Source organism: Lepus europaeus, chromosome 11 (assembly GCF_033115175.1).
Source record: "Lepus europaeus isolate LE1 chromosome 11, mLepTim1.pri, whole genome shotgun sequence".
NCBI lineage: Eukaryota > Metazoa > Chordata > Mammalia > Lagomorpha > Leporidae > Lepus > Lepus europaeus.
The window spans coordinates 40,941,915-40,969,047 of record NC_084837.1 but is presented as its reverse complement, the minus strand read 5'-3'; the positions used below and the strand labels follow the sequence as shown (position 1 = coordinate 40,969,047).

The 27,133-nt window shown below is 47.1% G+C and overlaps 1 protein-coding gene across 1 annotated transcript; it reads right to left on the bottom strand.

The window, feature by feature from the left end:
• Window positions 1-184: 184 nt before the first annotated feature.
• EGLN3 (egl-9 family hypoxia inducible factor 3) lies at window positions 185-26,351 on the bottom strand. Its single transcript, XM_062205291.1, has 5 exons — window positions 25,675-26,351; window positions 6,061-6,180; window positions 4,340-4,476; window positions 3,246-3,319; window positions 185-2,384 (listed from the first exon to the last, which is right to left on the bottom strand). Exons 1-5 carry the CDS (start codon window positions 26,029-26,031, stop codon window positions 2,353-2,355), a joined length of 720 nt encoding a protein of 239 aa, XP_062061275.1. The 5' UTR covers window positions 26,032-26,351; the 3' UTR covers window positions 185-2,352.
• Between the last annotated feature and the right edge of the window lie 782 nt (window positions 26,352-27,133).

Here is a 27,133-nt window from a genome sequence, read left to right as displayed (position 1 = left end):
AGGAATATAAATGAAATTGATCAGATTATTTGCCAAATAATGTTTCTGCAGCATGGCTATATCTGCCTCTAAATGGGCTATAAAGTAAGGAGCAAAAACCAGACGCGGAGTATTTAAGTTGTATTTTCCAGCTTAATTTTTCCAGGACTCAAATTCACTCAAGAAATATCCGTGGGCATGGAAATTGATTTGATATCTAGTTTATTAGTTTATGGACGTTTGTCTGGAAGGCATAGCAAGGTCGAAGAGGTCAGATCTATTGGCAAGTCAAAATATTGACTCCACTGAATGACACAGACACACAATTGGAAGTACATCATGGTTCTTCAGAATAATGTCACTATTAATCCCATGACATTAGTGATCATGAAAACATATTAACAGAATACAACACTCCATAATAAACAACTTTCCTTCTTTTTCTGTTTCAGTTTTCCAAAATGGTGCCAAAGGAGGAATGTACTGTACTACCGGAAACTACGGTTAAGCTACCCCCATAGTCCCAAGACACAGAAGGGCAGAAATGTCACTTGTTCAATTTTCAGATTCACAGTGGCCAATGGATGACATATTCCTAGGTACATGAACATGAAATGACACCATGACCAAGCTTCCAAAAACTCTTAGCCTAAATAAGTTATGTCAGCAATAGTAGAAACAAGCTAGCAAGCATTTTTGCCAAAGATGAAGGAAATTAATCAAATTATTAGTGCTAGCATAGGCGATTATATTTATTCAAAATAGCTGCTGAGCCCTTACTGTGTGCTAGGCACTATGTTAGGTGCTAGGAATATATTGCATTGATTAAAAACATACAAAATCCCTGTCTTCACTGGGCTCACACTCAAGAGAAAGGATACAAGACAATAAACAAAATAAATAAGTAAATTACATAGTCAGTTAGAGGGTGAGAAGTACTGCAGTGAAAAAATACAGCAGCTGTAAGAGTGAACAATGGGAACTTTCTGAAACCAGGAAAGAAAAAAATAAACTTCTTTCTTGGAAAGTCTGTACGTGACTGATGAAAATATTTCTGGCTCCTTGACGTTCATGGATTTTCAAGCAAGAAATAAATGGGATTTTTAAACAAACACAAGAGTAGAACTGAAAAGTAGGAAGTGTAACTTTCATAAAATGGACTCTCAACACAGAGGTCTTGAGGCAGTGGGATCTCTGCTGGCTGCTGTGGTAGAAGCTTCCACATTTCCAGCAAATTCCATGATGCTCACCCCACTGCCATCCACAGTGGGGCTGCAGCGTCAGGGGAGCCGAGGAAAAGCTAGACAGGACAGACAATGTGCAAGAATTCAAACAGCTTTCTGAGGTTCTTTTTATTTCCACTTCCTTTCTCTAATACAGCACCCGAGGCTGGTTAATTTTGTCAGGTAAGGGTGGGCTCATAAAAAAGGAAAACTGAAAAAACAAAAACCACGGGAATATCGACATTTCCCACTCCATCTTCCCTCTCCAGTTGCTGAAGAGACACACGGCTATTGCATGTCCGTCAGTAGCTACACTGTTCCCGGTGGTCCACACTCAACTACCAGGGAGATTTTTGTCTTTTGATTGAAATTCAAATTCCCATTCCAACCAAAAGAACTCATTTCTAGTTTTAGCACCTGGAGAATTAGGTTCTCCAGGTAAGCAGTGAAAATAGAGAATAAATGGTGCTGTCCTCAGTGATCATTATTTTCAGAAAAGAAAAAAAAAAAAAAAAGGGACAGAGGCAAAAAGGCCAGGTTGCAGGACTAGAACGAAAAAAGGAGTGTCCAGCCCTTGGGACAGTTGTAAGTTGATCACAATGACAGCAGCCCTTTCTAGAGGTAATAATGCCATTAGATCGTGATGATACTCCTGAACCCCCAGCAGCCCTGAACTAAGAACATCTGGAAATTGTTCAGATGACATAGATTGGTTTCCCGCTGTTAAGGCTTTAATAACGCCTCTCTGTGGTATCTGTCACCATGCTGGTTTTTTTTTTTTTTTTTTTTTTTTTTTGCAAACCTCCTCCTTCCAAATCAGGAAGTGTATATAAAGTGCAAGTAAGATTCATCCCTGTGCTCCTAGGTTCTTGTTTCAATAACCAGTTTTACCAAACCTATCAGCTAACCCGCTGGCCAACAAGGACGTGTGCAGGTCTTTCTGGAGTAGCGAGTGAGTTCGTCTGGCAGAGACAGTATCTGCAGGTCAACACAGTGTTGGCAAGAGAACACCAAGTACCACACGCAAGACAGGGACACGAGGGAGACAAGCACTCAAGGGGACTTTCTTGTCATCTTTGGGTGTCAATGCTTAAAGAAAATTCGGGAACTGTAACTAAAGTGAACGAGGCCAGCGGATGTCACAGCATGGTCAATCTTCAGTGAGCTCAGTCTCGCTCTTCCCTGGAGTGGGAGCAGAAAAGAGTAAGACAGTCAGATCGGATGAGTTTTGGATCCTAAAGTCCAAAAAAAAAACCTCCCTCCTGTGAAGTTATGGGGCGGGAAAAGCCATTGTAATCCATAAACTGTACTTTGGAAATTTATATTTACTAAATAAAAGTTAAAAAAAAAAAAAGAATAAAGCTAAGCCTCCTAATGGAGCTTTGTAAAAGGTGTTTGCTTTCTTTGGTATTTGACAGTAGACAGTCTAAACGGGCCAGGAGTGAAGCAACAGGACATGGGTTTCTTTCCTGCAGCACTGCCTTGACTTAAGATGCCAGTGAGCCCTGTGACTCTTCAAAACAGAGATAGAATGTGCAGCATTTCCCATTTTGAAATGCAGAAATTTACCTTTACATAAACCGACCTGGCAGGATTAGGATCTTAAGGCAACATATCTGGGAGATGCTGTTTTACAATACTGGTTGGAGCGGACAGGATGGTGCTAAGTCACACTCAGTGTATATGACGTGAGAGTCACGGTCCCATGCCAACATAGCAAGTAGACCACTGGAGCTGGGTTCCATTCTGTCCTTTTAAAATGCTTCAGAATCACAGCGACATTTACTGCTCACTTGGTTGCTTAACAGTAATGATAAAAAGATAACTTTGCCATCACACGACCGGTGGGCATTCTCAGGAGCTGCCCTTTGTATTTTTCCTAAAAGAGCTAAGGCTGAGGTTTCGGGATTAACCCATCAAGAATACCCTTAGAGATGCAGTTGCCCACCACTGCGACAGAAGGGAACATACTAGAGAATACATAGAAGTGAATGAAAGGCATGGGTTGACTTCATCGGGAGTCACAAAAAAGTGATCACATACTAGTTAAATTCCTGAATTTCTTTTTGGCTTCTGCCCTTTCTTCAGCGTCAAAGTACCAAACAGTCATGGCGTATCTGTGAAAGATAAACAGGTATAAGAAGTTTAACAATACTACAGGAAAAAAAAACAAAAACAGGCTTAATCAACACCTCACATTAAAGTCATTTGCAAAGCCCCCATTTAGCGTTTTTCCTATTATTACTACTTCAGTCCAATTTTAATTTAAAATTAAATTCTCTATAGTTTCAACTCCATTAAAATGCAATAAAGCACAAAGGGAGTTCTAGGCGTGCGCCAGGCACTATCCTGGGGCCAGGGAGGCTGAAAGATCCTGAGAGCAAAGCTTGCTCTTTCTCAGCAATCGCGGGCTGCAGCAGGGGAGGGCAGGGGATTAAACAAGTAAGGCGCAGGTTAGATGTGGCCTGGACAGAAAGGACTAGAAGGGAATCATTCTGCCGAACACTGGGGAACCCACACTGGCGGTGAGAACCCAGGGAAGAAGGTAACACTTGACAGAACAACTTCTTTCAGCTCCCAGGACCTTTATCCCGCACGGCTTATTTTCTCTACTTTTGGAAACTGAGGCAAGGACGTGACTCATGGGAAACTCCTGCATTCCCACTAACTTGCCCTATCCCACCCATGGGATAAACTGGAACAGGGGGCACTTCCTGCTTAGGTTTTGAGGAACTTTCCTTTTCCAACTACTATTAGCTACTGGAATTCTATAGCTCTTGATTCCCCCTCCCCCAAAGGCTTCCCATCAGCTTCTGCTGACAAAGTCAGTTATCTATTTTTCAATTGCATTTTCCATGCAAAGGTTCTGGTATGCTCATGTCTAATTCTCTGTGGGGCTCAGACCTGTGATTTCCAAAGTGGGGGACACAGGCGACTTTAATTGAGTGTTAACAGTTTTGAGGGACCCTGGCTCTACAGAACCCAAGGTTTCCCCTTTCATTGTTATGGGCTCCAGATGCGTTTGCCATTGGCTCCGAGGTGTGAGGCGTTGCCCCCTGTGCACCAGAACTCAGAGCGTCCCCTGGGAACTGGGGCTCGCACGAGCTCCTGAAGAGGAATCACAGCCCCACCGTTACCTGGTGGCGTAGGAAGGCTGCACCTCATGTGGATTCCTGCGGTCCGACCAGAAGAACAGCAGTCTATCGAAGATGGGCTCCACATCTGCTACGAACGATTTCCCTTCTGGAAATATCCTCAGGATCCCACCATGTAGCTGCAGGACCACAGAGAAGGTAGATCATTTCCTGGCCTCACACAGGCTTTATCAACAATAACACTTCAGCCCCACCTGGAAACAATGCCATTCTCCACGTTTTACTTCCTCCTCACGCTTGGTACCAAATTGTATTTCAAACTTTGCTAGAAACATCTCCTTATGCACCTCATTTCTAATCAAACGCTTACCACCGCGTGATCATGAAGCAGCTCATGGACACAAAATAGATTAGCTTTGAATGGACCACAGAGAAGTGCCAATGTGTGAGTGGTTTTGACTTGGACTTACAAAAACAAAACAAACCAACCAACCAACCCCAGCCGTTTCATATGGTTCCATCTAATAGCAGCAGCTTCCTAAGACGGATCCCCACTTCTCCAATTGGAATTCACAGGTTTCTCCAAATTCCCCAAGCTCCTATCCAACCCTGTTAGCACAAGTTATAAGCTCTTTTCTTCCACCATCTTATCAGCCCCTCCTACTACACATTAACTCTCTCTTGAATTACTCATCTTTTTCTACACGCGTCCTCAATCTGTCTTCCCAGAATTACCACAATCAAAGGAGCATTTTGACCCTCTGTATCAGCACATCCCTACAGCACAATGCCTATCACTAAAAGGAACTCAAATATTTGTCCCACGACTTCACACTCTGCTCTGCGCATTGTTTTTATTGACCTAATAACTTGACGCTCTTGCCTACAAAGGTTTTCAAGGGGACCGAATGGATGTGTTTCAGTCACGTTACTCAAGGGGGAGACAAGGAGACGAGCCTTGTCACTCACTCACTGCTTTCCCAGGTTTCATTTCTCTGACCCTGGATAAAATATCACTGCTTTGTGGCAGCCAGCATCAGCCCCGAATGAACAGGAAATGGAGTCGCAGAAAGTTCAAAAGCCAAATAAGCTTCCAAAGTCCTCCAACTTCCCAGAGTCCTAAATCACCCTCAACTTTCAGAAAGTATACAAAGTCCAGACAAACGCTGGCACACATGGAGCCAGACTTTGATTTTTCTCTTTCTCTACGTGTTCTAAAATAGAAAAATAAGCCACCAAGCCTCTGGCACTCATAAACCACAGTATGCTGTGGCAAGCAGCCATTAATGAGATGTATCACCCTGAGAAAGAGGCGTGTGAAGAAGTCTCTCTTGGGGATGGTTTTGGTTTGGATCCTATAGTTCTATTTTTGTGCTGTTCTCTCAGTGCTAGTGTTGGGAGGGAAACATGTACATCCTATTTTGCAGTGAGACTCATATCGGCTCTGAATTACACTAAAAAAAAAATCCATCTGTAATCCTAACATCAAATTACCTTCCCTTTGTCAACCACCCATCCCACCCCTTAATAATCACCGTAGCTACCCACTCCCAAGGCAGTTGCACATACACTATCTTCATCTCACCACTTCTAGCACTAATTCCAGGGTGGGGAGGAGGGGAAGGAAAACATGAAAGAGACATAGAAAGATTCATCAGTGGGAGACAGAGAGCTATTATGAACTCAAAACTCTCCTCTGAATTATCTGAATTATTTTCCCACAGTTTCCTAACTCCACACACACTCCCATTATTCCACGGTACCTTGGCATCCCAGTTCTTGTTCAGGTAGTAGATGCAGGTGATACAGCGGCCGTCACCATTGGGATTGTCCACGTGGCGAACATAACCTGTTCCATTTCCTGGATAGCATGCCACCATCGCCTACAAGGAAATCCCAAGAAAGCTGGTTAACAACACTGAAACAAACTTCTCCTCCCACTGGTGAACAGTGACACAGTCTCCTTGGATATAGTAATGACATGTCTGACATGTGTGGCTGCTGGCTTCCCAGCTGCATGGGCAGTGGGTCTATTTGGACTCCCCAGCATGTAAGACGAACAGCCAGGTCATGCCTTGTGGCTCAGCCCAGAGGGAAGTGGCGTGGCAATACTGCCACAGCGCTAGGACATTTGACAGTCTTCTTTCTGTCCATGGGCATGATGCTCTGCCTTTCTTCAAAACTCCTTTGGTGAGAAAACCACTTATGGTTACCATTTTAGGTCCACAAAACCAAAATCATGAGAGATAGAGCTTAGAGATTATGTCTGTTTAATGAATGCCTCTGAATCACCATATCACTCGGTCTTACAAAAACAGCTAGATCCTTGTATTTGCGAGGAGAACCAATCACCAAAAAGGTCAGGCTTGCTCAATACAATGTTTAGGACAGAAGGGAAAGAGAAGGGTCAACAGGAGGCTAATGTGTTAGCACAGACAACGCAGCAGAATCCCCTGCAGGGAAAACCAAACACTTAAGGTATGTTTCTGAACTCTTCCTCCTACCTGGTAATTCTGAAATGAGGAGATAATATGAAGCCCTCCTCCCCTGTGTATCAAACAGCTGGAGAAATAAAGCAGAAAGCCTTCCTGAAAACTCCTCTGAGAGGGTAACAAACCTCTGATTGTTCCAGGGGAACTTTGTAACAGAGTAGGGGGAAAGGGGCAAAGTATAAAAAGTCAGTTCTTGTTTTCACAGGACACTGCCGTATTATAAAAGACATTTTTTATAGGGCTGTGATATATGTAGAGAAATTATGGGAACCTGCAACATAAGACATCGGCAAAGACTTCTTTCCTGCTGGTTTGCTGATGCATTCTTGGTACCTGGGACAGTGCCTGATACAAAGAATCCTCTTAAAATCCGGCAAATTAATCAATGAATTAGTGAGAAGCTGTTTCACTAACGAATAAGTTCACATTCCACCTAGGTTGATTGCTATTTTTATAATTTTAAAAAGCCTATCTCCAAACACACATATAGGGATCCAGTTCCTATACACCCTGACAAGTGACAAAATGGCTTCATTAGTAAAATGACTAGTTGGGTAGAGCCCCAAACTAACATGCTAACAGATCAATGGACAAGCTTCAATGTAGTTGCTAAATCACTACCCCCAGCAGCATGAAAACATGGCACAAGGCATCTACAATGCAAGCTAGAATAAGGCTGAATGGTGACTTGGCTTTACAGAGATCTAAAACCTTAAATCACCATTATCTCTCACACTTTATAACTTCATGAATTAGCAATCCCTGTATCCTGCCTTCGCACATCAAAATGTCAATGCAGTGTCATCCCTAGAACTGCAGCCCTAGAGCCCTAGAACTGTTAGCTTGAATGTCTTTCAGAAGGTGGAATGTCAAGGCAACTGCAATAAATTAACAAACAATGGACACGTAATTGGTAGCAGAGATGCTGGGCCAAGCTGGAAAGGAAGAGATAAATGAAGTCACTTCCAATGAGCAGGGAATTACCCACCATCCCTGGAAGCGGCTATTTGGATTAGAAGAGCCACCACTGAGCCAGTAATGAAAGTCACTCAAACCACAAAAGTCATTGGCTGGATTTCCTACCATCTCGGCCTCCTCACACTCTGGGTCTGAGCAGAAAAAGTACTCCATCAATGCTCTCCTCCGCTGTCCTCTTATGTTCTTACAGCTCTGTTCCAAGGAAGAGGTCATGGCTCTGGCTGCCTGCTATCTAGTCCACTGTGCAGCCGTGTGATCCAAGGCCCAGTTCCTTTGAAGAGGGGACTTGGGTCACACCGCCTCCAAAGACTGAAGATCTAAGATTTGATCCAAGCATCACACCGAAAAAGCAAGAGCTCTTGAGGCAGTAGGAGTCGTTATCTGCCTTAAGATTCAGCTTGGATTAAAATATTTTTGTAAAAAAACAAAATCAAGGTAGACACAAACTTTAAAAAGCACATCCTCTGGTAATTTCTGCATCTGTACAACGCACACACACAGAGAAGCAAAGTATCTGATCGCCTACCCGAGAGGAAGAGAGCACACTTTTCTGGCCAGGGTGATACCCACGCTCCTTCCTGGTTCCAGAAGCTGTACGCATGCAGTGTGAAACAATGGACGGAAATCATTGCAAGCTACAGTAAGCCTGTTGAAACAATATTCCATCCATTTATCAGGGAGTTTTCTAGAGGAACACCATAGGACACAGGTCTGGGCATGGGTACACTCCCAACTATCTGCTGATCTTTGACAGGTTCTGAAACCATCAAGCTAAGGATGTCCTGAAGTGCGGGCCTCAAGGCAAGAATAAGCCACTCGGGAGTCTGCCAATCTATGCACAGGGCAGTAACAAACTCCGGAAACGGATTGGCTCAAGTGAGTTGCTATCTGAACCTCATCAAGCCTGGGGAGGGCTCTGGCCTATCGCAGAGGAAAACGCTCCAAGGTTTTACTGTTGTGTGAACAGGGCCAGAGTGCTTTAATGATCACCAAACAATGGTGCCAAGCAATAACACTGACACATAGCAGGAGGATGTCATTTATATGGGCTGTTTCCCCACACTTCCTGACTGGTTTACTAGCTGAAATTTACAGAAGTGTGATAACACTGTGAGTGTCATCTACGGGAGCACACATAGTGTAGTTCTCTACTTCTATTCTTGGATGCTCAGATAAATCCACATGTTCCCTTCTACCCCATCAGCCCCTCCCCGGACCCCAACCCCAGAGGCCTCTCCAGAGCTCTGTAACAACAGGAGGGGTGAGCCAGGTGCTCCCGGGCTGACTCCAGGCCAGAGATACACGCTCTGGACACCACAGCCACGTGTGGGCAGGAAGTATATATGTATTCTTTGACGACCTACACAGACAGGCAGATCTATAACACGAACAAAATCTAAACAGTGGTTCTGTTAGAGTCACTGGTGAACTGACTCAAAAAGAAAGCACCTTCGAGTCCAAAGATAACACTGAAACAAAAAAAAAATCTAAGATTTTCATTGCAATAGCTACACAGAATACCCCAGAATGCAATCAATCTCACCCTGGTTACAGGGACAAGCCGCTTCCAACAAGCCCTGCACATCCATTCAGAAATGATGATCATGCCTCATCCACACTCTGGGTAGACTTACCACATCTCCATCAGCCATCACAACTCCTGTTTTTATAGAAACAGACTTCAGATTGGCTCATGGTTTTGGAGTCAGATTTGCTAACAGGGTTTCTTGCCATACAGGAAGAGTTCAATTGTGTCCCCAGCTCCATAGGAGCTGCTCCAAGCTTCAGCAGACTCAACCCCAACCATGCAGGCATTCGGGGAAGTCAAGCAGCAGGTGGCAGCAGGTTCTATCTCAAATAAATTAATTTTTAAAAAATCTTTCAGGACACATGTCTCAGAAGTCTGGCATGTGTGCCAAGCCACATACATCAGGAGATGTGCTATCATTTGCAATGGGGACAGATCTGCAGATTTTAGGAAGGTAGCCCGCAGCCAAATTTTTACGTAAAATGTCCTAAATATTGTTGATCCCAAATTTAAATCAGGGCCCCCCCCCACACACACATTCTATTTTGAGATCACTGTCTGAGGACCCCTAAGAAGTGGAGCTACCTCAGAGAGCTCCTGAGCGGTAAGTAGGCACCTTCCCCACTCCTCTTCACCAGGTTCAGCCATGCCCCATCCCAAGACAAAAGCCTCATCCTCCAGCACCATCCACTCTCCAGATGCCTTCTCCACACCTGCCCTGCTCCAAGTCCTTCTCCCAGGTCTACCTGGTACAGAGCTACGGGGAGCCAGGATCTCTCCCCTCTCTACCACAAGGCCAAAGTGCACAGCGAGACATGTGTAAACAGGTGGGCGCGCACACACACAGAAGACCATCTACCTTCCTTTGCTTGGAGAAAAAACCATGAGGTGGAGAATGCAACACCTGACTCTTCTGCAGAGATGGGTCTCATCTCTTACTGGGGACAAGAGCCTAGGTGACAAATGTGCCAACGTGTTTTAGTCACCTATGGGTAGAGAAGCCGAAGGCTACACTTCCGGGGTCATTTTTCTGAATGATTTGTGTTCAGCACATAATGTAACACACATGTTGGGTGTGGACAAGGGAGCAGGGCGGCCCATGGCTATGCATTTTTTTTTTGTCCTATACACTGGGTCATTCATCTTTGGGGTAGGAGGGACATGTGGCCTCATAATTACAACAAAAGCACTGTATGTGCTAGAAGTAGTCCTAAAATGGAAATTCTATTTTCAAAAGAAAAACAAAAATTAAAAAAAAAAACCTTTTAAGCATTCAACCTCAATATGCAGATAGACCTTGGGAAAAGCCAGAGTGACTAAAAATAAAAATAAAAAATATATGTACGAGGCATGGTCTTTACAAGGTTGATTTTTTTGGATAAAAAAAAAATCTAAAGACAAATTAAGCCAAAATGTCAAATCCCATTATGTTCCATTTGGCTCTGACAAAGATCCTTGCCACTTCAATCCAGAGGATATGAAAGAAAAATTGTAATGCATGCTTTGGCCTCCCACTGGGTTCCTTGTTCAGGGCTGTGTGATCTTCAAGGTTACCCTGCAGGATCCACTGTGGCACTGAACACCTACAGCACCATGTTCACAGGCCTCTTTACAAGAGGATGCCAACTACGCAGAGCCTTCTCCGAGTTTTAGAAAAAATGTCACTGCCACCGCGTTCCCACCTGCTGCCAGGTGGGTCCCTAACATAAAAGGGAGGTCTCCAAGTGATGATGAAACAGCACTGGTGATGAGCTGAACAAGCATTTTCTGATTCTCACACGTTCATTCGAACTTCACCAGGATGGGCGTAAAGAAATGAGTCACAGATCATGTGAGCGCTTTACTGAAAAGCGTAGAAAACTACAACCATCATCCGCTGTCTTGGCATCATCTGGTCTGTGCTGCCGACTAAGACCAAACCTATCTGGTTTCTTCCTCTGGTGCCTCTATGGACAGACTGACGCAACAAGACGAAGGGCAACAGGAAACACGGCGTCTGGTGGGCTGCACCACCAGTGTCCAGCTCCCACAGTGCCCTTCCCCAGGGGGCAGCACCTGCTCACACAATTGGGAAGATCCAGATGCCAGGCAGGCAAATGTCTGCCCTTCAGGACAGTGTTTCCCACTGTCCTGTTACCACAATGAAAATGACTTCCATCTCCCTCATTTGCTCTAAGTCTACACTGAAAATAACTCCTCTCCCCGAACCTACACACCTACAGCATAGACCCTCACCGCCCAATGCAGAGAAACCATCAGCGCACTGCGACACCTGGCCTGTGCTGTAACTGGAGAGCCTCCGTGCTTCGAAAATGGAAAACTACAAAGCTACAGCAACCCTCAGTTGCTTTGGGGAGGTGGGTCTGCCCACATTCCTGGTCAGGCAAGAGCACCATGCCTGGAAGGGCAAATAATTGAGCATTTTTACTTGAAAGCCTGTCCTCAGGTGAACTTGGCCCTCAGCTTCAGGTTCATCCAAAGAAGCATCAACAACAACCTAGACTCTGGAACCTTTGCTTTTTGTTGTCCTGGGTCAGTGATGAGAGTCCTGCCAGGTGCCCAGCCCCTTGAGATTTTTACCTTAAAGAGACAGGCGCCCACCACAATTCCCAGATTGCGCACGCATGTGCTCGTGCACGCACACACACACCCACCCACAGACATCCGCACAAAATCACGGAGGGTTCGCGGTTCTGCAGGCTCACTGCACTTGATCAAGAGTCCCTACCAGGGGACCCTGCACTTCAGGCAAGAACTTCTGGGTGAATCACTCCCTACTGCTTCCTCCCCTCCCCCCATGAAGCCACAAAAGGCCAGGAATTTCAAAGACTATTGTCATTCCATTCTCAGTTGTGGTTAATTCCTCTCCTTGGAGGGGATTCTGCCAGAGCCCCGCAATGAGGCAGCGAGGCCCTATCAGCACAGGCTGTTCGGGTCCGGGAAGGCTGCCCTTCCTGTGGGAGGCCTGGCTCCAGGCCAGCTGGGTGACGACTGAGTGACAGGGCTACGTGCGCTTCGTGAGGGTGGCAGGCAGCCCACACCCGAGCACACCGCCTGGCAGGCTGGAAAGGGAACTGAACGCTGGGGAGCCCTCCCTCCTCCCCCCATCAGCCCCGCAGTCACCAGGGGAAGCTTTCCCACAGAGGCTTCCCCTGAATTATAAAATCCATGCAAGGCAGCCCAGCTCAGGGTGAAGGATATTAAAGAAGCAGGCATTTAACCACGTCCTTTCTAACGCCCTGCCTCCAAAGGTTCGCGGCTGCCAACTCCCGACGACTCACGTAGCTGGCTGGCTGGCACTTGACACACCGAGTCCCCAGCAATTTCCTGGACGCTGGGAAGGTGAGCAGGGGCCATGTCCCCTGAGTCACTCTGCTCACTCTCCTCTGCAGTAGCCATGAACCCTGCAAGGCATCCTGCGCACCTAGAAGTTACCGCGTTTCCATAGAAAAATAAAATCATCAGTAATTTTTCAAGCAATACGGGGCTGGGACTCCCACTACGTAACCACCTTCAAGAAGCCACCAGAGAAACAAAACTGAACCTGAGCTTTCTCAAGGTTCCAAGCACAAGAGAGAAAAAGAAAATGCCTGTCTATGGGACTGTCGGAGACCTCAGTATGGTTGTCTTTACATTTGCACCTGAAATTCATCCTAAAATAGTTGAAGGATGCATGACAACTTAAATACAATGGTAAGACAAGACTTTACGAATGGTAACATATAAAAAAACGGTTACCAATCAAAACATGTCATGAAAAGACACTCTGAAGTAATACTGTTCAGACAGGAGGATCCTGTCCTTGACGCCTTCACGTTAACCTGCGGAGTGAAGGAGTATCACAACTGACATTCAAGAAATCCAGTGGCCACAGTTACTTACTGAACAAACATGCTTATGGTGTCTGCCGTGCAAGCCCCACACTGCTCTGTGTGCTTTACCAACCTTAACTCACCCACTCTTCTCATGACCGGCACGAGTGGAAACATTTCTCTTTTACAGACAAGCTGAGGCCGCAGGAGACTGGCTCAGTCCGCCTGCTGAACCCAGCTGCTTACTGAAGAGCCTAAGGGAGGCTGCCGCCACCAGTCACACTTGACCATGGCAGCTTAGCCAGCGTCTAACAGGAACCAGTTCATCTCCAGTCTATTTTCAAGAGAACTAAGGTCTTTAATTCTACTTGAAATATTCAACTCCCTCTCACCCTCGCCTCTCATCCTTTCCAAAGAAAATCATCAAATGCAAAAAAACTACAAAAATCGGAAGAAATGAATATGTTTGGTGTTAAGTCTGTGAGCTGAAAAAGCACCAAGGGAAGACAAAGGAAAAGCAAGAGGCAAAGGAAATTGACCTGGAATCCTACAGCCCAGCAGAGCTGTCCAGCTTGTTGCCTTTGCTTGGGTTATTCCCTCTCCAGGGCCAACCTCAAGCCCACCATAAAACCTGTGTCAAGTGGAACTGGTCAGCAGTCCACAGACTGCACAAGACTCGGCTGCTCTTCCCTCCCCAAGGCTCTGTGGGAGGAAGTCCGTGCCTCCCTCTCCCTCTCCCCTCCCCAGGGCTTGCCTTTATTAGCTTGGGTCAACACTTGTTTCAGAGCCAGAAGATAGATAGCCAATTAAATAAAATTTTTTACAGGAAATACAAAAGTGCACTTCCCCTGGGAAGGAGTAGCACCGGGCACAGGAATTCCAGGGATGAGCTAAACTTCCCTTATTCATGCACAACACTTGCCCAGAGACATATCTCCTGCCAGCAGTGAACATGGGCCACAGCACTTTCTCTAGCCCCGTTAGAATTCACTGGGTACAGACTCACTGGGGTTCAGAGCAGGTGTCAGATCAGCAGACCTGCTGTTGGAGGGGGAGAAAGTAAAAGGCTCTTCTGGGGGGGAAATGGTATGGAAGCAGTGCTGTTGCTTCCACTAGACCTTCAACTCCAAGACAACACAACAAAGGCTTGTCTGATGATTCTCCTGCCTTACCCAACAAAGCTCCCACCCTGAACTGGGAAATCAAAGCCCTCCAAGGTAGAGGCCTACAGGTTTTCCCACAAAAAGCCTCATGCCCCAGCCTTCTCCAGCTCTGACAGCCATCTTACCCTGGAAGGCTTCGGGGTGGCACTCACAGGTGACACAAACTTGAGCACAAATGACAATCACCTGGGGAACCTGTCCCATCAGTAGGCTTGGAAAGAAGCCCAGAATTTGCATTAACAGCATGTTCCCAGGTGGTAGTGAGATTGCTGATTGAGAGACCACTGAAAAGCACAGCTATTTTTCAGCAAAACTGAGTTTTTGTGCATGTCCCACCCCAAAGCATAAAAGGTAAAGGGGAATTAGTCCATGGCACTAGTATATTTGGAGAACTGAAACGAGGTGGGTATTGAGAGGAAGTGAGAGGGATTCCTAGGGCAGTGTCTGGCACTGCCTTCATAGGGCCATTCCTAAAGCTGGCAGCAAACATTGCGAGGGCAACCACTCAGCATCACTGAGTGCTGGGTTCCGCCTCTGAGGATTGCTGTCATGTCAATGTGAGGCTTCGACTGGTGCTGGGGACCACTCTCTCCAGGAATCAATTAAGAGGCGCTGAAAGCAATGAATGAAAAATTCATTTCAGATGGACATTTCGTCTTAGTTCTCCTTTAATTCTTGATAATCCTGGGAGTAGACACATATTAGTGTACGTGTATGAATACAACAGATTTACTGAACTCGGGGAACCAACTTGCCCAAGATCACCGCGAGATGTAACAAACTGTAAACTGCCCATCCTAGTGCCTACTGCCAGGCACTTAATAAACCTAAGTTAAAATATAAAAGTAAACATCAAATTCACCCATAAATAAAAGCAAGCTGCTACCCCATGTCTTGGATGCAGACGTGAGCGAGCCTCCTATGCTTAGCTTGAAGTTCCCTTGCTCTGCTTTTGCCACGGAAAGTCAACCTCTTAGCAGGAGGACCTCTGAATCGAGGGAATGGTGGGGCCGGCCCTGCAGGGTCTTCATCACAAGACGCACCAGGTCAATTATCTCCCCTGCAGATAACATCTGGATGTTCACTCTTGTCCTGGAGGTTTCTTTTTTTTTTTTTCCCCCAGGAAGCACAGGCTCCCAGCAAGAAGTAAGCACCACCGGACAGATTGGAGATTATTGTGCCGTCATGGAAATTCCCAAAAGAAAGCAACATCGTCAACGAATCAAAGGAGGGCCACAAGTGCTACTGACTCACCAAGAACCTGAACACAAGCTCAACCTGCACCTCTCAAGGCCGACTCCTAACCCCTGCAATAACCTGGGGATGGAGCAGGTGCTGCCCAGCTCCCTGCTCTGTGCTTTGCAATACCTCCGTTCTTCCACCAACTCCAGCATCGGCAATGAACTTGCTACGTGTCAGGAAAGCAGACCTAGTGTTGGAGGTTCTGTAATAATTCCTCCAACGCTCTGGGAGATGTTCTGTAACACAAAGTGGAAACTGAGGTTCTCAAAATACAGCTTGCCCTGGGTTGAGCTCGGATCAGAACCCGGGCTTCTCGGAGTCATGAGGACTCTTCAAAAATTCAACAGAGGGGCAGGCATTCGACCTGGCAGTTCAGACACCAGTTGAGACACCCATATTCCACAATTGTGATAGGCTCTATTCCTGGATCTGGTTCCCGACTCCAGCTGCCTGTCAATGCAAACCTTGGAATGCACGTCGGGGGAAACATTTATAGCTTTTTTGATATAATGACATCCATTAAAATCAAAATTCTTTTTTTAGGGGCTGGTTTTGTGAAATACTGAGTAAAGCGACCACCTTCGACACCAGCACCCTGTATGGGCATGGATTCATGTCCTGGCTGCTGCACTTCCAATCCAGCTCCCTGCTAATGGCCTGAGAAAATCAATGGAAGATGGCCCCAGTACTTGGGCCGCTGCCACCCACATAGGAGATTCAGAAGAAGCGTGCTTGCGCGCTCTCTCTCCCCTCTGTCTGTAACTATGCCTCTCAAATATATAGATCTTTAAAAAAATGTTTAGTATCCAACCAAGACTTACCAATATGGGATGCAACTGTCTTAACTGCCAGGCCAACTACCTGCCCCTAAAGGAGCGTGTGAAGATGAAAATAGCTAGTAAATAATAACGAATTGTCAGGAACAGTTCTAGGCACTAAAAGTGTATCAGTCTGCGTTCAAGAAAATTCCAAGTACATGGCCAGAGGCGGGGGACCAGCAGGGTAAGACCCCAGATGTACTGGGGCACCTGGCTTGGGCCACCCCCAGAGTTTCGGGGTACAGAAGACTTCATGGAGTAGGCACTAGAAGGTACTAGAAGGCACCAGAAGGCACTGGAGAAAGAGTCTGCAGAAGAGCAGACCATGGGAAACTCCTGATGCCTGGCAAGTCAAGTTGCTAGTGCTTCAGGGGTTGCGCGAGCCAGAGGGCAGTGCTGGGGAGATGACGAGTAGAAGGATCTACGTGGCCAGGCCTGTAGTGCCTGGCGATGAAGGCTACAGCCGTGTCCAGCAGACGGTGTGGAAAGAGTGACTGGTCTGGTGTCTTTAATCACAGAGACTACATGTGTGGGGTTGGGTCTGAGATAATCAATAACTTATAAAATAATAAGCTATAAATAAAAATAAATATAACATATTTATTTTATAAGTATATATAAAATATGTTATAAAATATATATAAACATAATAAGTTATAAAATAATAAGAATCATAACTTTAAACATATAGTAAAATAATACTAAAAATGCAAGAACACAGTAGCCACATTCAGGCCAATAATACTACATGTTCCCTGCCTAGGTCTTCAATATTTTGGTGAAGAAAGTGTTTTTTTGGTAAATCCATCTCAATCATTCAAATTAACCTATGAAATGATATGAATATGAAAGAGGCCATCCTGAAACAATGTAACACTAATCAGCCGTGGGGGCGTGGTGGCGGTGCTGGGCTTCCGGAGCATGAAGGGTTCCTCAGGTTGGACTACACAGAGGAGTAGAAGTAGCAGGGGGACTGAGAGCTGGGCGGACACAATCTCTGAGTCCGGAAAACACAGAGCAGGCTCCTTACGATGTGAAAACTAACAACCCGTCTCCACTATTTCATGCATGCAATGCTCAAATAAAAGAGTATCCTGAAAATTTCAAAACAGCTCCAAGATGACACTAACACCTAGAATTTTTTCATTCTGTTTTTCCTCCACTGGCAAATCATTAAGATTATTTAATATTTGTCATTATTTAATAATTTAAAAATAATTAAGATTACTATTCTTTGATTCTGTGTTTGGGAATTTTATGGCAATGAGAGTATAATAATAATATTTTGGACCTATTTAATAAGGACAACATTTTTAAAAATATTTATTTATTTATTTCAAAGTCAGAGTTACACAGGGACAGGAAGAGAGAGAGAGATCTTCCACCTGCTAGTTCATTCCAAAAATGGCCACAATGGTGGGGGCTTGATCAGGCCAAAGCCAGGAGTTTCTTCTGGGTCTCCCATGCAGGTGCAGGGGCCCAAGCACATGTGCTATCTTCCACTGCTTTCCCAGGCACACTAGCAGGAAGCTGGATTGCAGCAGCTGGGTTTAAAACTGGCACCCATATGGGATGCCAGCTTTGTACACGATAGCTTTACTTGCTATGCCACAAGCTGGTCCCAGTTAAAACATTATTTTACATGAGATAGGAGGTGGGAATTTAGCCTAGAAGTTAATATTCTAGCTAGGGCACCAATACCCCATATGAGAGTGCTTGAATTCAACAAAGAGCCCCAGCTCCTGACTCCAGCAGCTTCCAGCCCAGGCAGACCCTGAGGGGTAGCAGATGGTGGTAGAAGTGGATAGGGCAGGCACTGTGGTATAGCTGATAAAGCCGCCACCTACATCCCACATGGGCGCCGGTTTGAGTCCCGGCTGCTCCACTTCTGATCCAGCTCTCTGCTATGGCCTGGGAAAGCTGTGGAAGATGGCCGAAGTGCTTGGTCCCCTGCACCCACATGGGAGACCCAGAAAAAGCTCCTGGCTTCAGATTGGCCCAGCTCCGGCCCCATCGCTGCCACTTGGGGAGTGAACCAGTGGGGTGGGGGGATTTTTCTCTAACTCTGCCTTTCAAATAAATAAGCAAAGCTTAAAGGGGGAGGGGGGTAGCCCTCTTAGGTGGGTAGGTTCACACCATAAAAAAAAAAAAAAAAAAAAAAAAGAAGTGGTTGGAGCCCTGCCACTCGTGCAGGACTCCTGGACTGCCTTCCCAGCTCCAGGCTTCAGCAGGGAGTACGGGCATTCGGGAGTGAACCCCCAGATAGGAACCAGAGCTTGCTTGTTCTCTCTCCTCTCTGTGTCTCTCTGCCTCTCTCTGCCAAGGAAAAAGACAGAAAAGAGAGAAAGAAAAGGAAAAACAAGCACCACAACCCAAGGACATGTGTGGTGTGGCAGGCACATGTACTCTAGAAATTCAAAAACTCTCATCACTGTACCTTTTAAAGAATAAAAAACTGGCTTGGTTTAGTAAGGAGGCATTGACACTGTTCTAAACATAGAAGCAGGTACAGAAAGAATCCAATGTAAGATCTGAAAGCCTTCATTATACAACAGCAAACCCAAGCGTTTGTAAGGCTGGGACTGGGCTGAAAAATATGTGTACACAGCCACTCCCAGCTCCTCAAAATCAAGAACAGGAACTTGCCCACAAATCAATATCAAAAGAAGATGCAGAATTAAAATAAGTGTCATACTGGCTTAAGACAGAAATAATTGAGAGAAATGGGGTGCACATTCTATGTATAATTAACCAAGCTAACTAATCTTGCTTGGCAAACAGACACAGAGCTTGGAATCTGAGCCAAGACAACGGCTCCTGGCACTCTGCCAAAGCTCAATTCCTTCGTCTGGCATCATAAAATGATTTGTCTGTTGTATTTACAATTCCAGAGCCTCTGGATCCAGCTACCCGCTGGGCAGCCCGGCAGATGCCCAACAGAACTATCATTACTGTCAGAACATGTGCCCTGGCCAAGCACTAGAGAAAAGTGACACCCACTTCTTACAGCAAGCTTAGTTAACAGCTACAAAGTGCTGTGACAAAGGACTTCTCGGGTCCGCTTCTGTAATAATTAACAAAAAGAAAAAATAAATAAATGCCCCTTCTTCATAGTGCTAGCCTGCAAGTTCCTGCTTGGTCCTCAACGGACGTGGATCAAAATGGGATTTGATTGATCCAAGGCCACAAATTTGAGTCTAAAGTGGAGGCTCAGCCAGACTGCACCACCCAGGCCCACTGGGGAGCAACCCTCTGAGCTTTAGCCTGGGAAGCACGTGTGAGATGAGCTCCGCTCATGACGGGTCGGGCAGAACCGCCCCCCACCCCCACCTGGTGCCATGCCAGGTGGCTGTCATTTATGAAACTGGACGTTTGTCTAGCCACAGTCAGGGATGAGGGAAGAACTGAACAATTTGGCTTGAGCTGAACGACATCCGAAAGGGAAATCAATCTACCGCACCCAAAAGCTGAAAGCAGAAAGAGGCTACCTAATTCAAGGTGTTTATCAGGATGCTGTTTAAAATTCCCACATAAAATGCTGGCTCAGCGGAACTGAGCTAGCACACCTGGGCCCCATCTACCTGCCGCCTGGGGAAGGGCAGCCAGTATAGGCCCTTCTCCATTGAAGCATCTCTCTCAGGGGTCTGCTCCCAGTGGTCTCTCTCCAGAGAGAAAAATGATTTAACTGCAGAATGATGAGGGATTTGGGGCCAGTGGTGTGGCACAGCAGGTTAAAGCCCTGGCATCCCATATGGACACCAGTTCTAGTCCCGGCTGCTCCACTTCTGATCCAGCTCTCTGCTATGGCCTGGGAAAGCAGTAGAGGAGGGCCCAGGTCCTTGGGCCCCTGCACCTTCGTGAGAGACCAGGAAGAAGCTCCTGGCTCCTGGCTTAAGATCGGCACAGCTCCAGCCGTTGCAGCCATCTGGGGAGTGAACCAGCAGATGGAAGACCTCTCTCTGGCTCTACCTCTCTTTGTAACTCTGCCTTTCAAATAAATAAAATAAATCTTTAAAAAAAAAAAAAAGAATGAAGAGGGATTGGATAGATGTCCTTTCTGATACATCTCTACCTCCAAAAACCCTCATTGTTGAAGTCTTATATGGTTGTGGTCACTTACTTTGGTGGCTTCATTTTAAGTAAATAGAGAGAATGAAGAAAGCCCAAAGAGAAAAATGACTAGTGAATGTTAAAAAAACAAACAAACAAACAAAAAACAGGCTTTTTAACCAGGAAACAAGAAAGCAAAGGTGGTGGCACCTACCGTATGGCACTCAGCTCTCAGCTCACTTTTTCTGGTGGTTTTGTACTCACCTTCCACCCTCCTGCCACGTACGGGTCTCAGTGACTTGTCAATGAAGAAGTTAAATTAATATCCACCCCATCCCACCCTCAATTTCCCACTTCGCTGACAGCAGATAAGGTTGTGGTAGAGCAGCTGGTGGACTAAAACTGAGCATTAGAAGTTATAAATACACATACACAGCCCTTTCCTTCTTTGCTCTAAGTGTCACTCAACAAACTCACACAGGAGTGACTCGCTTCATTGTCACTGGTGGTGTGTTCTGTTGATTTCCTCAGTTGCCTCTCTCCAAAGCTACATTCTTTTTTTTTAATACAAAAGCCTTCATAGGAAGTTCTTCTATCCTTACACAAAGATGTTCCAGTGCTCCAAACTCAAGTGTCCCATCTCCCTAAGGGACCTTAGTCATGTGCAGACGCCATGTATGGTAGGCAGCCCTCAAACACCTCTTAAGGACCCTGGGAGCCCTATTTGTGACACAGGATTCCACACACCCTTCCTCCACTGCCCCCAACCACAGGTGATAGGTCCTTGAGCCACAGTGAGACAACCGGACTTCCTCCCAAACACTGCAGACAGGGAGTGTGAGACATCACCCGTGTCTCTGCTCACTTCCACCTCCAGGCTGAAAGTAGTCTTTAGGGAACAGCCTCCGTGAGTCGCACATGGAACAGAAGTAACAGTCAGGTGGAATTCATGCAGAGGGAAGAAGGAAGGAGCACAGAGATGCAAAGGCGCCAGCTACAGAGCTCCAGGAAAGACCCAACCCACCAGCTACCCTGGCTGTTCAGGGCTTTCTGCTTCCTGGTTTGGGGCTGCAGGCTTCTGAGAAGGCGGACCGCAATTCCTGCACTTGGGGCCTGGGAGAGAGCCTGATCTTCCCAGTGCACGGGTGCAAGCAGCTTGCAACCAGGATAAGCTCCTGTATTCCTGACACCACGGGAGAAGGGTGCCCAAAGCTGTTACCGCCCAACCACAGAGGGATAAACCCATCACTGTGCAATGCATTTTCTGTGATTCATCAACGTTTGGCCTTTTCACCGCTCCTGGGTGCTGTTGAAGGGGAGGACAGAGCCGAACGTTCACAGTTAACCCTCATAATGCCATGGCCCAAGGCTGCTCCAATTAGGGACTCTTAACAACAAACATTGCTCATGAATACCTTTCCTAAAAATCACAGTGGGAAAACACTAGCAGAGCACTGCACTTGTGCCTCAAATGCACTCCACGAAGCCACTTCAACATTTGAGGCTTTTTTTTTAAAGCCTGAGAATTGGACAGGTGGGAGCTAAAATATTCTATAATCCCAAAAGTTTGTAAGTTTGTTTACCACTTTATCGCCAACGTGGGCACAATACTCCACAGTGTGAACACTCCATAAACACTCGGCGAGGTGCCAGCATCGTGGTGCAGCTGGTTAAGACACCAGTGCCACACCCACATCCCAGATCCTCTGCTTCCAATCCAGCACCCTGCTAATGTGCCTGGGAAGGCGCAGAGGACAGCCCCAGTACCTGGCTCTCTGCTACCCACACAGAAGACCCACATGGAGATCCTGGCTCCTGGCTTCAGCCTGGCCCAGCCCTGGTGCTTGTGGCCATTTTGTGAGTGAACCAGTCAATCAAAGACCTCCCTGTTTCCCTCTGCCTTTCAAATAAACAAATAAAAAAAAAAAAAAAAAAAAAAAAAAACTTGTTCAATTTATGAAGGGATGGAAAGTAGGGGAGCAGAATATAGTTAGAGACAGATTCCAGAGCTGGAGGGACCCGGGTTAGACTCCCACAATCCCCACTTAGGAGCTCGTAACATGGATGAAGTTTCAGAATTCTGCTAAGAGTTTTGTGCGTGCTGTCTTAAGCTCCTTTCTCCCCAAAAGCTCTAAGGTGTCATTTTCCCTCATTTTCCTCTTGCCTAAGTCCAAGAGGTTAGGAACTGCAAGCCTGAGCCCCTAAAACTCGATGACAAACTGCTTCTTACCACCGGCTTTGGGCATGTGATTTCACCACTCAGTTCGTTTCCAACTGTGGTTCGGAAGAGGAAGATGTATTTGTCAAATGCTCAGCACAAGGCCAGACAGAGCCAGCTGCTCCAAGAGATACTACACAGCGAGTCCACAGTGAGCTGCTTCAAAGAGAGGGACTTTCACTCCTATAAATTACACGTTTTCTGGAAAACAGCCATTTGCAAGATCTAGGCAGCCAAAGAAACTCGAGAAAAATATGACCAATATTTATCTTGGATATGGTCTCAACTCTCCAAAAGGGAATCTGAGATAAGAAATCCTTTGCAAGCCTGAAAGCAATGACCATGCTTGAAGTTAGGGGGCGCCATGCCGCTGTATGTTATAGGAAACCACTCCCCCAGTGGGGCTTCAGCACCCCTGCACCTCTCTCCGACAGAGAGGAAGCAGATAAATTCTGCCCAATAACAACTTTTCTGGCAGGCAGAAGGCCCATCTAATATTTCTTTCTGTACTCTCCCACAACTTCAATTTTAGGACTGGTATATATTCCTGTTTTTTGGTTTTTGTTTTTTTCTCAATGCCTTTGCTTCACTGAACTAAAGGGCCGTATTACTTTATTCCACAACTTTTAAAAATCCAGCAGAAAACAAATAGGATGAAACGTATTCACAGACATATGCTCAAGAAATTCTAAAATACCCAAAAAGGGGGTAGGGGGGCTGAAATGGTTGAAAACAGGGTGCAGGAGTTCATCCTATTAGCTTCTCTACACTACGTGTGCTTGAAAATTCCCTCGATAGGAAGTTACAAATACGTCTTCAAGTAGCTATGCAAATTCTACCTTTAAAAAATGTTTTTGCCAAAAACCTGGTTGAAGTATTCTAGGAAGCAACACCACATCAAGGACTTGGCTGAGGGAAGAAACACAAGAGGTGAAAAGGGTAAATGAAGGCAGCAGTCACAGAATCATGTAGAACTGGCGTCTCCACCTGTAGAAACGGGTCTCTACCGTGCTACAGGAACCAGCTTCCAGGAGGAAACCTGTGGCCACAAGACATCACTAAGACTTCTTCATATAAGGATAGAAATTTTTTTTTTCTCTTTACTAATTGTTTTCTCAAATCTGGCTTGCATTTGGTTCTTATTGGCCAGGAGATACCCTAGTCCACAGGTGATTTTTCTCAAGGGCAGGGATGAAGGCCTTTGTGCCCAAACAGTGAATCTGGAAATCTAGGTCTGTACACCTGTGCACCTTCAGCAAAGACTGGTCACCTTCGGACAGGGGTAAGTGGAGTTGTTTTCCACCCAGAAGATAACCCATAACCGAATACTCCTATCTCGCAGTCATTTTTCTTTTCCCTAACTTACACTGTGCTTTTCATTCCATGTGACTTCATTCTAGCTTGGAACCCTCACTCTACGCACTAACTTGAAGCTAAATAAAACCCTTCAACCTTCAAATATGCAAGTGACCTGTTTTTACCAATTAATTCTGACCTCCCCCAGAGCAAATTCTGTTCCTAGAATTCCGGAGGAGAAATTTCTAACACCTGAGTTTAAACAAAACCTTAAAAAAAAAAAAAAAAAGAAAAGAAAAGAAAAAAAAACTGTTAAGAAGCCATCTGCTCTTGGGTTGAAGCTAGGAGGGCCTAGCAACAACTGAGGCTAAGCCCCCTGCCCCACCCCAGGAGACCAGGAAGGTCACTTGGTATAAAAACAAACCTAACCTAAAGAAAAATGACTTTCTAATCCACCACCAAGACGATGGGAGGGGAGTAAAGAAACACTCTGACGTCGGTCCTCTCCACAGTGCGGTTTGTGGTGGATTTTTCCCAAATCAAAGTAAAATTTAGAAAGCAGCATTTTCTTCCAAGATGTGCTGCTTGTGTGTGTGTTTGTAACAACACTTTTAGATTTCTATTCCGTTGCTCCTGGATTGAAAGGTACATAGCAATCGGTGGCTCCCTGCTCCACACACACACCCCTCAACCCTTGGCTTTCCACGCCCGTGCCGTCCTGGCAAACTGCCCTGTTACTAAGAGTGCTCCTCTCTGTTTGTGGGCCAGATGAGACAACACTGGTTCGTGTTATCACTGGATCTACCCCAGATTGAGAAACACTACGTGTGTTGTCCAAAGAATGGTACCTGGGTGAACGTTCCTCTTCTCCCCGGTGCTAGTCTACTCCACCTCACTTGTTTTCAGGAAACGTGTTCCACGATTTCGAGTGTCTCTTTCCAGACCACTCTACAAGTGCAAATAACTCAGAACTGCCAGTGGAAAACTGGCAGGGCTAGCAACTAAAGGAGCAATTCTAATCCAAAGGAACACGCATGCACCAACATCATGGTGAGGGTTCCCATATTTCTGCCAATCTACCTATACCTGTTTCCAAGATAAATTACCAACCAGGGAGTCACTTCCGGCTCTGTGAACAAAAACAGGCTTTCTTTCCGGAGGCACTTGACCCCTCTCTCAGGGGCACTGAACTGTGTGTGCTAAGAGGATTTTACCATCAACCCATAATCGGGGAAAGGAAGGTGGTGGCTTGCGGTGAGCAACAGGAGAGAATTTCCAGACAAGCAGATGGTCCGACAGTACACCTGTCCAAGAAGTCAAGAGCAGCCCTGCGAAGCGAAGAGTTTAGCCCAAACACTTATCTTAGTCTTTCGTCCCACCTTCCCACACCTGCCACGCTCCGCAAAGCAACCGCCACACTGCATAAAACTGCCTCCAACCCCGTTTCTCTAAGAATCCCATCAGCCTACACCGAAGGGCAATCGTGGGTGTGTCCAGGTGTGTCTCAGGTCAAACACGACGTTCCTAACACCTTAAAATCGGACCCAAAGCCCCAGCTGCTGCGGCTCGTATCACCAAGAGCAAGCCACTATTAACAGACAGACGCACCTGAGCGGACTTTCGCACAGAGGAGCTGGACGGGGTGGGGAGTAAAGGCCGGCTGGAGGGGCCAGAAAGGAACCCGGCTGACTTCTGGGATGAACCCCGAAGTTCGCGCGCAGCCCGGCGAAGGCGATGGGCAACTCCCTCCGGCCGCCCCCCGCGCCCGGGCGCCTCCTACCTTGGACCTCTCCTTGACGTAGTATTTGCCCAGGCGGCTTCCGCAGTACAGGACCAGCCTGTCGATGAGGGACAGGAGGAAGCTGATGGCCTCGCAGCCCTTCTCGTTGCCCCCGATCCACGTGATCTGGTCGCCGCGCAGGTGCCGCTTGGAGACGCCGGCGCGCGGCCCGGCCAGCTGGCCGTCCCGCAGGGCCCCTTCGCGGTGCAGCTGCTTCACGCGCTCCAGCACGCAGTTGCCCACCACCTCGCCCAGGAAGTTGTCCAGGTAGCAGAAGCCCACCTCGTGCAGGCAGGGCACGATGTAATTCACGGCAATTTTCTCCAGATCCTGGGTCATGATGTGTGACAGGGGCATCTCGCCCGCAGGACGCAGGGCAGGGACACCCCACGTGCACGCGGGGGGCGGGGAGCGACCCGCCGCAGCGCCCAGCGGAGGCGCAGCGAGCGGAGCGCTGGGTTCAGGAACCTGCGGCGGGCACTGTCCGGGAGCCACCGCGCCACCGAGCCACCGCGCCACCGCGGCACCCAAGAGCAGGGGAAAGTTGTCCGCAACTCTGGCAGGAAGGGCTCGCCGTTCGGGGGCCAGCCCGAGTTGTGCGGGGCTCCGCGACCCAGTGCCGCACTGCCCCGGCGAGGAGTCCGAGGGCCCCTTTTGAGGATGCGGCGGCAGCGGCCTGTGGCTGGGAGCGGCTGAGGTCCGGCCCATGAACCGGCGGACTCGTGCGTCACGGGCCCCGCCCTGGCCCCGCCCAGGGACCGCCCCCGCTCCGCCCTCCCCGACCCCGCCCATCGCCCCGCCGGGGCTGCCCCGCCGCCAGGGATCCCGAAGAGCCGGTCGCCAGTCTCACTTGTTTGTGAGCTGGAATTTTTCCAGTGCTCTCTGTGTGCATAGTGTTTTGCATGAAATCCTAAAACAAAAGTGAAAACCTGGATCCGCACTCTTACAAGTGAATGAAATTAGGAGCGCGGGGTATTGCCACGGTCCGCGCTGGCCACCGCACAGGCTTTTGAGCAAAATAACAAACGCAGCAGCAAAGGCTCGTCGGCTCTACGGTGGTCTCGGTCTTGCCCTCCCAGGTGCCTTTCCTTCTTCCCTTCGCCTCGGCTCTGACACGAGCCAGCGGGTTCAAGCCGCCCGCCGGGCGGGAGGAACGCAGTTGTAGCTAACATGAACACAGTAGCATGTTCCCTTAGCTCCTACTCTGTGCTCACCGTGGAGGGATGTGGCCAATGAAGAATCGCCAAGCCATAGCCGATCAAGCACAGCAAATACTGCGTTCTGCTTTGCCGGGTGTTTCCATCCACTTACTTTCCCTGGTCTTAGTAAAACACGATGTTCTGAAATTCCACCTGCAAAATCAGTGACACACCTATGTAATTTATGGGCATATTCCCCCCCCCCCCATTTCCCAAGTCCCTCTTCTTCTTTCTCCACATGCAGTTGTATCCCCATGCCA

What these genes read in the sequence shown, in the direction of transcription:
- EGLN3 (XM_062205291.1), bottom strand. Translation starts at nt 26,031, where the DNA reads ATGCCCCTGTCACACATCATGACCCAGGATCTGGAGAAAATTGCCGTG. An exon ending in ACGTCAAGGAGAGGTCCAAG is followed by an intron (nt 6,181 to 25,674) that starts GTAGGAGGCGCC and finishes ATTTCCTTGTAG; the next exon opens with GCGATGGTGGCATGCTATCC. An exon ending in ACAAGAACTGGGATGCCAAG is followed by an intron (nt 4,477 to 6,060) that starts GTACCGTGGAAT and finishes GTGGTCCTGCAG; the next exon opens with CTACATGGTGGGATCCTGAG.